The 13,392-nt window shown below is 49.8% G+C and overlaps 1 protein-coding gene across 1 annotated transcript in view; it reads left to right on the top strand.

Annotated features, from left to right (window-relative positions):
- The window catches only part of RREB1 (ras responsive element binding protein 1), a 127,682-nt gene extending 124,062 nt beyond the window's left edge, over positions 1 to 3,620 (top strand). Inside the window, 1 exon segment of the mRNA XM_015587284.2 lies at positions 82 to 3,620. Coding sequence (XP_015442770.1) covers positions 82 to 596 — 515 coding nt within the window. The 3' untranslated portion in view covers positions 597 to 3,620.
- Positions 3,621 to 13,392: the final 9,772 nt, after the last annotated feature.

Genomic DNA, 13,392 nt, shown 5'->3' with positions numbered 1-13,392 from the left:
ATTCCTGCTCTTGTGTGGAACAGAGAGGTGGTAACTGGCAGCCTACTGTTAACAGACAATTTCTTTCCCCTGTTGCTCCAGGAGAAAGGCCATATAAATGTCAGACCTGTGAGCGAACCTTCACCTTGAAGCACAGCCTGGTTCGCCATCAGCGGGTCCACCAGAAAGCCAGACATGCCAAACACCATGGGAAGGACAGTGACAAGGACGAGCGGGGTGAGGAGGACAGTGAGAGCGAGTCCACCCACAGCGGCAACAACCCCGTCTCGGAGAACGAGGCTGACTCAGCCCTGCTGGCCAACAACCACGTGGCTGTCACCCGGAGCCGGAAGGAGAGCCTGGCCAAGGATGCCAGCCGCAGGGAGGAGAGGGTGGCAGCAGGTCGGACGGCCGTAACCGGGCAGGCAGAAGCCAGCAGGAGTGCTCCCAAGGCCGCTTCTGAGGGCAGCCCCAAGGAGCAGGCGCCTCAGGGTGACCCTGACCCCGAGAGCCCGGCAGCCCTTGTGCAAGACCTGCTGGAGCTGCACGCCAAGAGGCCTGCCCGCCCCATGCTGGCCGCCGCCGATGGCGCCTCGCCACTCCTGGGAGTGGAATGACGGCTCATCCCGTCCCCCAGCACACAGACGAGAACCAGCAGAGCAGAGTGTCCTGAATCTTGTTTCATGAGGGTTCCTCAGTGCCCTTCAGCTGTCGGGGAGTAAAAGAGAGCGAGAGAGAGGGAGAAAGGGAGCCAAGCAGGAGCGGGCCGACTCGCTCGGTGCCATAGCCTTACACATGCCCGTGCGAGAAACCAGCACAGCACGGACAGTTCGAGTGCCTTAACTACTTAACCAGCCCTTCAGTGTCGTCCTGGGTGTTACATTGTATTGACTTTTTAAAAAACAAAGCAGATATTTTAATGAATTATTTGGAGAGGACCTTTTCATTTAAGCATTAACGTTACCTTCTGTGTTGGTGTGTGTGAGCTTGTTCTTGCGAATCTGTGATAGTAACATTTGTTCTGTGAGCTGGAAACAGAAGAAAAAAACATGCCCTAGGACACCCATAGCCAATAATAACTGGAAGAAAATGATGTGAATTTCGTGTAAATTCCCAGAGGAAACATGGATGAGATGCTCATTTCTCAGATAGCCCTATTTTTCTTTTTTTCTTTCTCCTTTGTCTGCTACACGGTGGAGCTAAAATTTGGTCCTAGGTATTGCAGGATGTGGTTGATGAAGGTTTCCAGTTTGGTTCAAGCCAAAACCAGGAAGGATTCTAGCTGCAACTTCATACGTGTTTCCACTCTTTCAGCGTCAGACACGCTATTACTGTTCAAGTCTCGAGACATTTGTTCTTAATTTACAGAGAAGAGTTAACCCTGGCAACTTAATCTATGGAGAACATACTCAGATGTCATATAGCTGATTTCCCCCCTTTCGGTATATGTATTATTAATATTATTATTATTATTATTTTTAGTTCATCAGTTTGCTGGTCTCTGCAGTCAGCAGAAACAAATGGGCAATATTTGTCCTGGAGACCTGGGCTGTCCCCGGGTCCCCGTGTAAGCGTCTGCCCGCAGCTTTCCTCGCCACTTGGGTGGGAGCTCTTCTACTGTACTTAGACAAGCCTTTCTTCTGTGACTGCAGAATCCAGCAGGGGCCGTGAGCAGTTGTCCACATGCGCTGAGGAGCAGCTCAGAGAGGGGAGCGTGAGGGCGCATGTGCCCGGGGCTTCTGAGAAAGCCAGGCAGCAAGGAGGCCTGTCACTCACCGGTCTTCTGCCAGACCCAGCCCAAGCCTTACCCTCCTGTGCTACTGTCATTTGCAAAGCAAGGAAATACTACTACTGGTAATAAAACTGCACATGCAAGAAAGGTTGAAGATGAGAAGTAGATTTATATTTACCTTCCTGCGATTTGGGATTGGTGCTTGGTGATAAACATGTTGTTTCTAGTGTCTGAAATAGCCTGAACCCCTGGGTGCAAAAAGGCAGGATTTTTTTCTGTGAGCATCTTTTGCAGGCAATAGACTTCCCTCACTGTAGCCGCCAGCAGTGAAAAGAAATATATCCTACTGTAGCTGAGCTTGTGCTCGGCATCCTGTCCTTCAGCCGGAACCTCTAGGATGCCCGAGGCTTAGTGACTCCAGGGCCTCCTGTGCTGCTCCACCACTCAGATCCTCTCGCCTTGCCCTGGGGGAGCCTCCCCAGCCCCTGTCCGCCCCTCCCAGGACCCTTGCCCTTTGTCCCTAAGTGTTCCCCCTTGACACTCAGAGTGTAAGTGTGCAGACACACCCTTTTCTCTCCACTTCCTCACCAGTTTCTGGTGGCCAAAATCCTACCACCCAGACTTCAAAGGAAGATAGATGTTCTTGAGATAATGAAAAGTGATATCTTTGCATGTGAAAGAAAAAATGTTGAGGTATATATGATTTTTAACTGTATTAGGGATGTATGAACCAGTTTCAAAATGAGGTTTTATTTACTCTAGATGAATACACATCAGAACCAATGATCCCCTTGTATCACTTCATACCAGGTGTGGTCTGCTTAGTTAAAACCAGTTCATGCATCCCTTAATTTTTTATGATGATTGTTGTTATTTTTGTTGTTATTATTATTTGGGATTTCTTGTGTTTTGTTTTTCTTTGCAACTCTCCACACTAAAACTTGCAACATGTGGGGAGAAGCCATGACTTAACTCTACGCTGCAGTGAGATGTAGCAGGAATCGCCCTGGCAAATGCAGCTGGGGCTGCAGCTCGCAATAATCACTATTGATTTAAAGCTTTATTTAGCCTTCATCTGTACCCTCATAGTCAATAAGGTCTTGCCACATTTTATTAGTGAGGTTGAGAGATGTATTATTTGTTGGTTGTTCTGCTCCCCCACCCCCAATATTAAACTGTGAAATTTGTGATTTGTTTAAACTCTGGGTGAATCATAGCTTAGTTTGCATGTCCAGCTAATTTGTTTCCATACATTTTGTTTGATTCTCTTTCTCCTTCTCTCAGGGCTTTTACAAAAAAAAAATATATATATATATATGTGTGTGTGTATGTATACACACACACACACACACACATATATATATATATGAATCTTTTGAAAAGTTTTTTGAGGTGCAAGTTCTTCTCTTTTGTTTTTCTCTTTGATTTGTGGACACAATGCAGAGATTCAATCACTACAAGAAACTACTGGCTGTGAAAACAAAACAAAAAACCCAAAGGGCTCTTCTTCTTCCAAGCAGCCCCGGGGAAGCTACGTGACAGTCAGATGCCAGTTTCAGAAAGAATCATCATACCTTCAACCCTCTGTTCGTCTCTTTCCTCTCCGCTCTTTCTTCAAGAAGGAAGTTGATCCTAGTGATTTCAGCCCATGCATTAAACAGGAAACAATAATAGATGTGTAGAATTCATATTTTTTTCTAAAGGGAACTTAAAAACTGCTGCTACATGTTATGTACAAAACTGGTTTATGCCACATGAACAGAATCACAAGTTTGGTTTTGGTACTTTTTGTTCCTCTTTGTATTCAGTTGTATAGTACTTCCAAATTCAAAATGAGAAGAAAAGCTGTTCTGTATCAAACCATCTAAGCAATAAATGTTATATTTTAAAGATGGCAGATTGCCTGTCACACCGTTGTCCTGTGATTTGCTGTAATCCTGTCAGCTTGCCCTGCTTACCATCAGCACAGACATCCCTGGTACCCACGAAAGCTCCATCACCCAGCAGCCCCTTGTGCTTGGCTATGGTCATGACTTCATCCCTAGTGCACAGGGTGGGCTCTCCCAGGGCCAGTGGGCAGGCCCCGAGTTGGTTTAGCAACAGCTAAATCCAGTAATTTTTTTTTTATGGGCAGCAACTCCTAAGTCCACCCTGCCTTCTCCCCTTCCCACTTACAAGGGATAGCATTGCCTCTGAGGTGGGGAAGAACCTCTATAATCTAAGGGAGGGTTCTGGACATACGGTGACCCCAGGGGAATGGAGCAGGTTCAAACCCGGGGGGCGGGGGGGGTGGGGGATTGGTCTGCACTGTAAAGCAGTGAATGGGCAGAGAGAGTCCTGAATCTTCTAAGCTGCGAGTAGTTCTCAAAAAGCAACTCTTAAAGGATGCTGGCCTCAGGGGAAGCTGATTGTAGATGTTGCTTAAATGTGTTGACCACACATAGTTCCTAAGCACTAGGTCACAGCAAGACGAGTTGCAATGCTCTGGCCCTTAACGGCTTCCCAGAGTCCTCTCACCACCACACGCACCTGTGCTCACACACACACACTCCTCCCTTACCAGCCCCAGGAGACTGGCTGTGCTGAGATACCAGTGAAGGGTACTGACTTGTGCTAAGAAAAACAACCAAGTAACTCAGGAATGATTATAACATAAGCAGCTCACAAGAAACAAGCCCCCCAACCTCTCCAATTGGGTTTGGGTGCTGCTGGCCGCCAGTGAGCACCATTTCCCACACCCCCACCCCCCACATGGATGGAATCACTTTCCTGCCTGGGAATTCGGACTGCGCTTGGTCCACATGAAGGGCGAAGGGGCGGCCCTTTGGAGTGTGATAGGAAAAAAACGGAGTGTGGACCATGTGGGAAACGTACCCACCCAAAGCCTGCCCGTCCTCAGAGCACAGCCCCTGGGTCTGGGTTACGTAGGGGGAAAGCCTATCGGAGGTGAAAAGATGGAATTTATCAAGAGTTCTGCCTGTTGGAGATCTGATGTCGAGCAGATGCAGTGCATCAGGACTGGTACCTGTGAGCCGACTCCAGCCTCGGAATAAGCTGCCCTCCACTGCCACCCTTTTCTTTCCCACATCCCTTCACTCTCCCCTGCGTTCCGTCACTACGCCCTTGGTGAGTTTCTTCCACTCTGGCTGACACCCTGGACGGATGGTAGAGAAGGCCCAGGTCTCGGGTTGTGTTGTTTTCCAGGTAGTGCTCTCAGAAGAGGAGAAAGCAAGCACGGGCAGATGGACATTTTTTTACAGAATTTATTTTTCGACTCCAGTAGCGATTGAGCCTCATCGTTAAGAATAATGTTTGTTAGGTAAAAAATTGGGTTTGGGTTTTCTCTTCTGCTGTACCTTCAGAGAATCCCAGTCAAGCACAGGTAGCCCACGGAGCCAGGGGCCATGATGCTCTTTCTGCCTCTGCCCTGCAGCCGTGTTCTTGGCACTGGTGCCGACTTTCCCAGTTAGAAGGAGACAACGGAAGGAGCTTATGTTTAAAAGTCAGTCTCACTTCCGTGTTTGTCGAACTGCAGCTAAGGCCTATGACCCAAACTGAGCTTGGGGTGTTCGAGTCTTCTGTTCTGGCTCGGTATCCAAGTGACATTGTCTAAGCGTTTATTCCACAAAGCGTTTGCTGGGCAGCCGCTGTGCCAAAAACACTGTTCTAGGCATGCAGAACACAACAAAAAAAAACAAAACGAATTTTTTTCCTTGTGGAACTTAGATTTTAATGGTGGGAAATAGTAAATAGACTGGACGAGGATGATACAGAGTAAGTGCAAGTTGAAGGGGAAGACTAGGCCATGAAGGGATGGGGCCTGGAAGGGATGGGGCAGGATGACCAGAAAGGTCGCAGGACAGCAAGCAGTAAGAAAGTCTCCCACCCAGATGTCTGGGGAGGACCCCAGACAGAAAGGCCCCAGGAATCATCCTGGGCCCTCCGGAAGCAATCATGACTGGAGAGGGGTGAGCAGGGGGAGGGGGTGATAATGGATGAGGGGAAGGAAGGGCATGGTGGTTGCATATCGACAGTGGAGTGATGGGGACAAGGGCAGATGCAGAGAGACCCCCAAGAAGCAGCCACAGTAATGCAGGCAAGAGATGGCAGTGGCTTGGAGCAGAGCGATGGGGGCGAAGTCATCGAGAAGAAGTTTGGTTTAGGATATGTTTTCAAGGGGAGCCACCAGGGAATGGATGACAAATCGGACAGATACAGAAGCTATAGACAAGTCAAAGCTTTGAAAGTTTACCCAGAAAACAGGCTTGGAGGTTAGCCGTAACTTCTAGATGTTTGGAATTAACTTTTAAAAGAGGGAACTTCACTCCTGAAAAGATAACCCTGGTAGAGGATATGTTGCCAAGAAAAAGAAAAAAAGGGAAGAAATCCTTGATCCTTTCTGTCCGCCCCACATAAGCACCCTGTTTCTGGAAAGTGGCTGCTGACGTCCCTGTGACCAGGAGCATGAAAGTCTTTCTGTGGTGGGTCCTAAAGAAACAGCATCCTCCTCCCCATTGTGATTTCTGGGCCTGCCCCACCACCCTGACACCTGCCCCTCATCCTTATGTATTCACTGTTAGGACCATCCTGCTTGTTTGTCTTCTGAAGGTCACGAACCCAGCAGAGGCTCCAGGGCAAGCTACAGCTGCAGTTGGTCAGGCCACTCCCTGAAAATGTGCATGAGGGACAAGAGGCAGAGCAAAAGACTGGAGCACCAGACACCGTGCCCTTAATGGGACTGTTCCCGAGGGGGAGGGAGAGCCTGAAAATTTCAAGTTCCTGACTACGGTCTGGTAGTTCTGCCTGAGTAGGATAAGTTTTGATGGGCTGAGTGGACATTAATCCAAATGGCCCTGCCTGCAATTTCTGGTCGCCGTTTTCTAGGGAATGAGTCCACATGACAGATGGGCATGAGCACATCAACCACCTGGGCAGTCGTGCTGATCACTCTCTCTGATTTGGCCATTGCTGGAGCAGCCATGGCCAGTGAAAGGTGGGGCTGGGCTTGACCTTGACTTCCTTGATTCCAAGGTCAGTGCTGCTGACCCATGAGACAATCATCAGTCCCTCTGTGCCTTGAGGATTTAGATCCAAGCAGCCCCTTTTATCACTATTCCCTCTCCCCGCAGAAATAGCATTAAGGAGCGAGTACTTACCTCTTGCTGCTGATCTCAAGTTAGAACGACACATGTTATTTGTGTGAGTGTGAGAAAATACACAACAAAATTTACCATCTTACCCTTTTTCAAGTAGTACTAAGTCCACTCACCAATACCACCATTCACCTTGTAAAACTGATACTCTGACCCATCAAACACTAACTCCCATCCCCTCCCCCAGCCCCTGACAACCACCCTTTTACTTTCTGTCTCTATGGATTTGACTACCCTAGGAACCTCACATTCATGGAAAGAACATCATCGCATGTCTGAGAGGGAATGTTTTTTTTTTCTGAAAAAAAACTTTTTTTCTAGTTATAGAAGTAATACATGCATAATGCAGGAAACTTTGAAAATACAAAAGAGCACAAAGAAAAAGAAACTCACAGATAATCCCACCATCCAGAGATGACTGCTTTATTATTTCATCACTTAGATATATGTGGTCTATGTTAATATACACGTATATATCATATGCGCACATATACACACCTGCTATAGTTTTTATAAAAAGGATATCATTCTATGCACACTGTTATGGAAGCTGTTACTTTTTACTAAGCAACAGATCGTAAACATTTCCCATCAAGAAATATTTTCCTACTACTACAAGATGATTTTTTTACTGGCTATGTAGTATTCCATTTGCAGACCTGCTCTTGAATATCTCTATAAAAGGCAAACCTTAAACCCTCGAGAGACAGAGAGTTTAATCAACACACTGAGAGACTGATATGTGGGAGCTCAGATGAGGGACACGCAGGGAATTTATCCAGGGTGCAGGTGGAGGGGAGCCAGCTCTGGGGGGAGGGACTCAAATGTCAGGTCCTCCTGCCTGAATACACAGCCAGCCATCTGCCCTGCATAAGAGATGCAGAGTAGAGAAATGGCCAAGAGCCAGGTCTCGGGGCAAGCTGGCTGGCATGCAAATCCCAGCTCTGCTTCTTACGCCAGATGAATGGCCTTGTGCCTCAGCATCCCCATCTCTAAGAAGAGGGTAACAATAGTACCCACCACATAGGACTGGGGGGAAGACCAAATGACTTAATACACATAAGGTGCTTGGGACAGCACCTGCTGCCGAGTAAGCATGACAGGAATTGTCATCGTCTCTCATTACTGTGGGTTCTGTGCACGTCTCCGCGTAAGAATGCTGCACCTGTTGCCCGGGGAGGCAAGTGGGCAGACGTTGCACAGGACACATTCATTCCACAGATGTTGAAGGGATGGCCTGAGGAGGAGGCTTGTGGGGGATGACTGAGCTTTAGGAACGGCCCTCAAGGCCACCTCCTCCTCCCTGGCTGACAGAGAGCCCTGCTGGCTGGACACCTGGGTGGGGGGTAGAAGACAAACAAGCAGGGAAGGGGTTCTTCATGGGGAAAGTCCTTGATCTTGAACAATTTCTGGCACCACACTCAGTCCCCAAGATCCCAAGTCAGCCCCAGGCTGCCAGAACACACCGGTTCTTCCCACTCCTCCATAGGCCTGGCTTTTGCCAATTTGACCGTGAGAAGAGATCAGGCCCAGGAGAGAGTCCTGGGAACCTCTCACCCTGGGGCAACCTGTTCTGCTGCCCACCTGGGCTGGAGAAGCGTGGGTTCGCAACCTCACCCAGCCCATCAAAACGCTCCCTGCAACGGAGGCGCGTCCCAGACAGTGGCCGCCCCCTTTGGCTCTGTAGTTCAGTCACCCGCCACTCCCAGCCACCGGGCTCACAGTGGACCAGAACTCTGTTTTGGCCTTGGTGCTTATCAGACATCCCGCCCTGGGGGTGTGGGAGGGAGGGGCCTTGAGCTCTCACTCCTCCTTCACATAGGGCTGCGCCAGAGGAAGTCCCAAATCTCAGCCTCTTCCACTGGGCGGTGCAGGCCCAGTCTGTCTACCGGAGGGCACGGGGGTGAGGCGGCCCCAGCACCGGGATGAGGCCCAGCCCTTCCTTTCAGCCTTGTTACACAAAGTGTGGGCTGCAGACCTGCAGCTTCAGCACCCCGGGAGCTTGTTAGAAATGAGCCCCTTGGCCGGCCCAGATCCGCCGAGTCCACAGCCATGTCTGGTGACAGGAGCCCCGCGGATTTGTGCACACAATGAATGTGTGAGAAGTCTGGTCCAGAGCCCCAAAGCTGGGTTCCGAAGAAGATGGCCCTGGCAGCCGCTGCAGAGATGGCTGTAGATTCTCAGTTAAAAGAGAGAATCTATATCAAGAGGAGGAATTCGAAGCGAGAAAGAACTCTGGAGTGTGCAGATTCTGGGCCCTTCTGGTGGCAACTCCCCCGGCCCCTGCTTCACCCCAAAATCTCCTTCACAGTTTCTGTACTTTTGTCTTACTCTTGGATTCCAAAGGCTCATTGAAGGGACCTAGTAGGGAGAAAGACACTCCAACGTGCTGCGGACAGCCCAGCTGCCTGGCCCCTCCTCTTCCATCCCAAACTCCCTGAGGAGCCAGGAACTAGAGAGGATGACTGGGTTTATTTTAAACTTAAAATTGAAGGTTGCTCTTTAACAACAACAAAACAGTCCCCTTCGATTCCAGGCTGCCGAAGTCAGTGTCTTAAATAAGAAACCAGCGGGCGCTCCTTTCCCAATTTACTTTTACGGGAAGGAAGCCACAGCCAAATGTGAAGTGACATACCTGGTGGCCCTTGCTCTTGGCCGCCTCAAACCTCGCTGGCTGTCGGGGCAGAGTCAGCGCAGGCTGGCGGAGGAGGCCAGAGGCAGGCATCTGCTCTCCATGCCCTGCCTTCATCCTTGGACCTGGGACAGATCTTTCACGGGGCTTTTAAATAAAAGTGATAGCTGCTCAGTTTAGAAAATTTGGGCGCTGCAGGAAAATATGAAGAGAAAAATTAAAGTAGTCATCTTGCTTTTCAGACACCATTTTTTATTCATTGAATATTATTGTTTAATTAGGCCCAACTTTTTTTTTTTTTTTTGGCCTTTCTCATTCTCAAACCTGTTTTTACAGCACTTTGCACATTGCAAGAGTGTGCTCCTGTATCTAGTTTTTGTCGTCACCCACGTCCCATAAGTTGGGAAGGAAAAAAATCCTTATCGCCTCAGAGCAGAGGGGAGGGTTGAAATGATTTGCTCAGGTTGGCCAGCTAATGCGTGGCCTTGTTAGGCTGAAACTGCCCACCAGAAAAATTCTAAACTGAATGTGGATGGTATGGGGTACCGTGATGGTGTGTTGTCCACTTAAAGAGCAGCTACAGAAAAGCAGGAGCACGTGCTTTTGGTTCTTAAACCAGCCCCTGCACACAGAGGGCAAGGAGAGATGGAAGGAAGAGGCAGACTGCTCCAGGTTGGCAGGTGGCAAGTTAATAAGCAAGGAGCTGACATACGAGGCTCATCTCCGGCAACTGCAAGACAACAGATCTCCACACCTATCTACTGGGATCTTAAAAGTATGTAGAGAGGCCTTAGCAGGGCTCAGTCACATGCACCTTTGGGTGGTCTCAACGACACCTTTTCCTCTCCAGGCTGCATCCTTGAAAATGGCTCCCACCGTGCAAACAGTGAGTAGAACATACATACATTCCAAGGATGGAGAGGAGGTGGGGAGCCTCCGATTGCCCAGGTCCGGCTCAAGGGTCAGCCAGAGGTCATGTCCTCTCAATGACCTCCTCCAACATATGCTTCTGTGAGACATGGAAACAGATGCGATTTGGGTGCCATCCACATATTCCCAAGGTTACTCAGTGAATTCCCAACCATTCCAGCTCTCTTCTGCCGTGCAACAAATGACATTAAAACATAGGGTCAGAACTCGGCAGTGGGCGGGGCTCTGTAGGGAGAGCTCACCTCTGCCCCACCTGCACCTACTGGCCAGAACCTCCGGAGGACTTTCTTCTCCCTCTCGCCAGGCACCTCTGTGTGGGTCACCCACCCACTAAAAAGAATTCCCTGAATTGTTTGTTAAAAGTTCAGCTTCAGACCTATTGATTCAAGATCTCAGGAGGTGGGGCCTAGTTATCTTAGAAAATTCCCAGAGAATTGTGAAGCCCAGGAAAGTTTGAAAACCACTGCTCCAGAAGTCAAAGACAGTCCCAGACTCCTGGCCGTCAGTCGTACCCGGCACCATGTTCAGCAAGCAAGTGCCTCCACTTAACTTGCGTTCCTAAAACTCTGGGCCACCTGTCTTCTGACCCCTGGTGGTTTTTCAGCCAGGGTTGGTCGCATGCTTTGCAGGACCCAGTGCAAAATGAAAATGCGGAGCCCTGGTTCAAAAAGCAGAAAAAAAACCTTTTTCATCTCTTCCTTTTTCCTCCCTCTCCCTCTCTCTCTCCCTCTCCTGCATGCTTTGCAGGACCCAGTGCAAAATGAAAATGCAGAGCCCTGGTTCAAAAAGCAGAAAAAAACCTTTTCATCTCTTCTTTTTTCCTCCCTCTCCCTCTCTCTCTCCCTCTCCCCCCACTCCCTCTCTGTCTGCCTCTGGTGTTTCTTTGCTATTTAAGGTCACACTCCCTCATGCATGGGAATCCTTGTGGCCACAGGTTACCTGAGGCCTCACTTGAAACTGGGCATGTGGGACACACTCTGACTTTTCATGCACCCATACCCAGGCCTCCACCAGGGGACCAAGGGAGCGGCAATCTCTAGACAAGGGTAGAGAGCAGGCACCCAAGACTCTATCCCAGGAAGGCGGGAGGTGGAGGGAGGCAGGACCACGCACGAGCCAAGGCTCTAAGCCCCAGTGCACATGCCATCGTGTCACGGGATTTCACTCACAAAACCCAGTTCGGAGATAAAATCATAAAGAATTTCAAGATGGTGCCTTCAGAGCACCGAACTCCAAGCACTGGTACTGTGACACTGCTCCATTTTCCTCCTCTCTCTGAGGCGCTCGCCTCGGAGGTCCGGAACCCAGACTGTGTGTTTTCATTGGCCCCAGCCCCAGTGCCCAGCACCCACGTCAGTGTCTCAGGCCAGTCCACTGGTTTCCTGAGGGGCTGTTGTCTCCCCACCAACCTCGAGCCCAGAACATATTTGCTCCCCTTGGGTCTGCACGCAGTGGTATTTGCTGCTTTACGGAAAATGGTCTCTGGTTTCATGATCAGAACTAGTGAGGCTCTGTCAAGCCAGCAGTAATGTCGGGTTTGTCTTCCTTCCATCTTCACCACACAAGGCCTGTGCCAATCCCTGCCCTGAGCTCTTAGTGAAAGCGTAGCACTCTGCCGTGTGTGGCGTGTGCCCGCTCGCCGATGACACCCTTCCTCCAGCTCTGGGACCTGTGGGCCAGCAGGGGCCATACCGGCCAGCAGAACAGCCCGCCTCCCTCACCCAAAGTAAGTGATTCTCAAGAGTTTGGATGCTGCCGGAGAAAGGTAGGGCTGAAGTGAGAAAGACTTTGTGACCGTGAGCGAAGGGAGAAGGAAGGGGAGGCATAACGAAAGGTGAGTCACAGGGGGACCTGCCAGTGCCAAGAAGAGAGTGACAGCAGAAGCCAGGGAGGATGTGGCATAGGGCCTGGAGGGTGTGGGCAGTGAAAATAAAAAGAGGAAAACACTTAGTAATTTTTTTATCGAAACTGAATTATACCATGCCAATTTTTCCTGTTATGTATTATCTCTTTTTCTTTAAGACTTATTTTTTTAGAGCAGTTTTAGGTTCATGGCATAACTGAGAGGAAGATAAAGAGATCTCCTGTACACTCCCTCGCCCCCACATGTGCAGCCTCCCCCACTATCAACACCCCTCATCATAGCGGGACGTTTGTTACAATCGATGAACCTCCGTTGATACATCATCACCGAGTCCATGGTTGACATGAGGGCTCACTCTTGGTGTTGCACATTCTGTGGGTTTGAACAAATGTATGGTGACGTGTATCCACCATTATAGTATTGTGCAGAGTAGTTTCACTGCCCTAAAAACTCCCCGTGCTCCACCATTCAGCCCTCTCTCCCTGCATTGTGTTGTGTGGGACTCCAAGCCCAGGGAGATCTGGGGACAGTGCAGTGAGCAAGTTTGTGTGTTTAACTGTGGGAGAAGAAAGGAGCAGGAAAAGTGTTTGCAGGTTGGCTTTCTCTGAGATGAGTTTTGTGATTATCTCTGAAAGCAGGGTTAGGGGAGCACAGCCAAGCAAATAGCAGACAGGGCTCTCTGGCATGTTGGAACCACCTGGAAGGAGGCCGGGCCAGAGGATGAAGAGGAACGTGGGGCCCAGGAGGCGTCGCAGTCAGGTGTGTCCATTCCTTCATTCATTCAGCAAATCCCTGTGAGCACCCAGGGTGCGCAGAGACTTCCTTAGGAGGAAGCCCAAAGATGAGAGAGACACAGACTGCTCTCTAGGAGCCTAGGAGGGATGTAGGCAAGTAACCTGGTAGGAGGACAGCATTGTTCAGTGGCGCAGAGGCACAGGGCACCGTGGGTGCTCAGAGGCACAGGGCACCGTGGGTGGCCAGGATACTTCTGGATGGGGACTCAGAAGCTCCTGGAGAGAGGCACCTTGGAAAGTTTCAACAGGCAGGGGGCATGGTGGGGCTGGGACACCAGGGAGGTCTGGGGAGAGTGCAGGGAGCAGTG

Source organism: Pteropus alecto, unplaced genomic scaffold, assembly GCF_000325575.1.
Source record: "Pteropus alecto unplaced genomic scaffold, ASM32557v1 scaffold121, whole genome shotgun sequence".
Lineage (NCBI taxonomy): Eukaryota > Metazoa > Chordata > Mammalia > Chiroptera > Pteropodidae > Pteropus > Pteropus alecto.
This window is presented reverse-complemented; position numbering and strand designations above follow the sequence as displayed.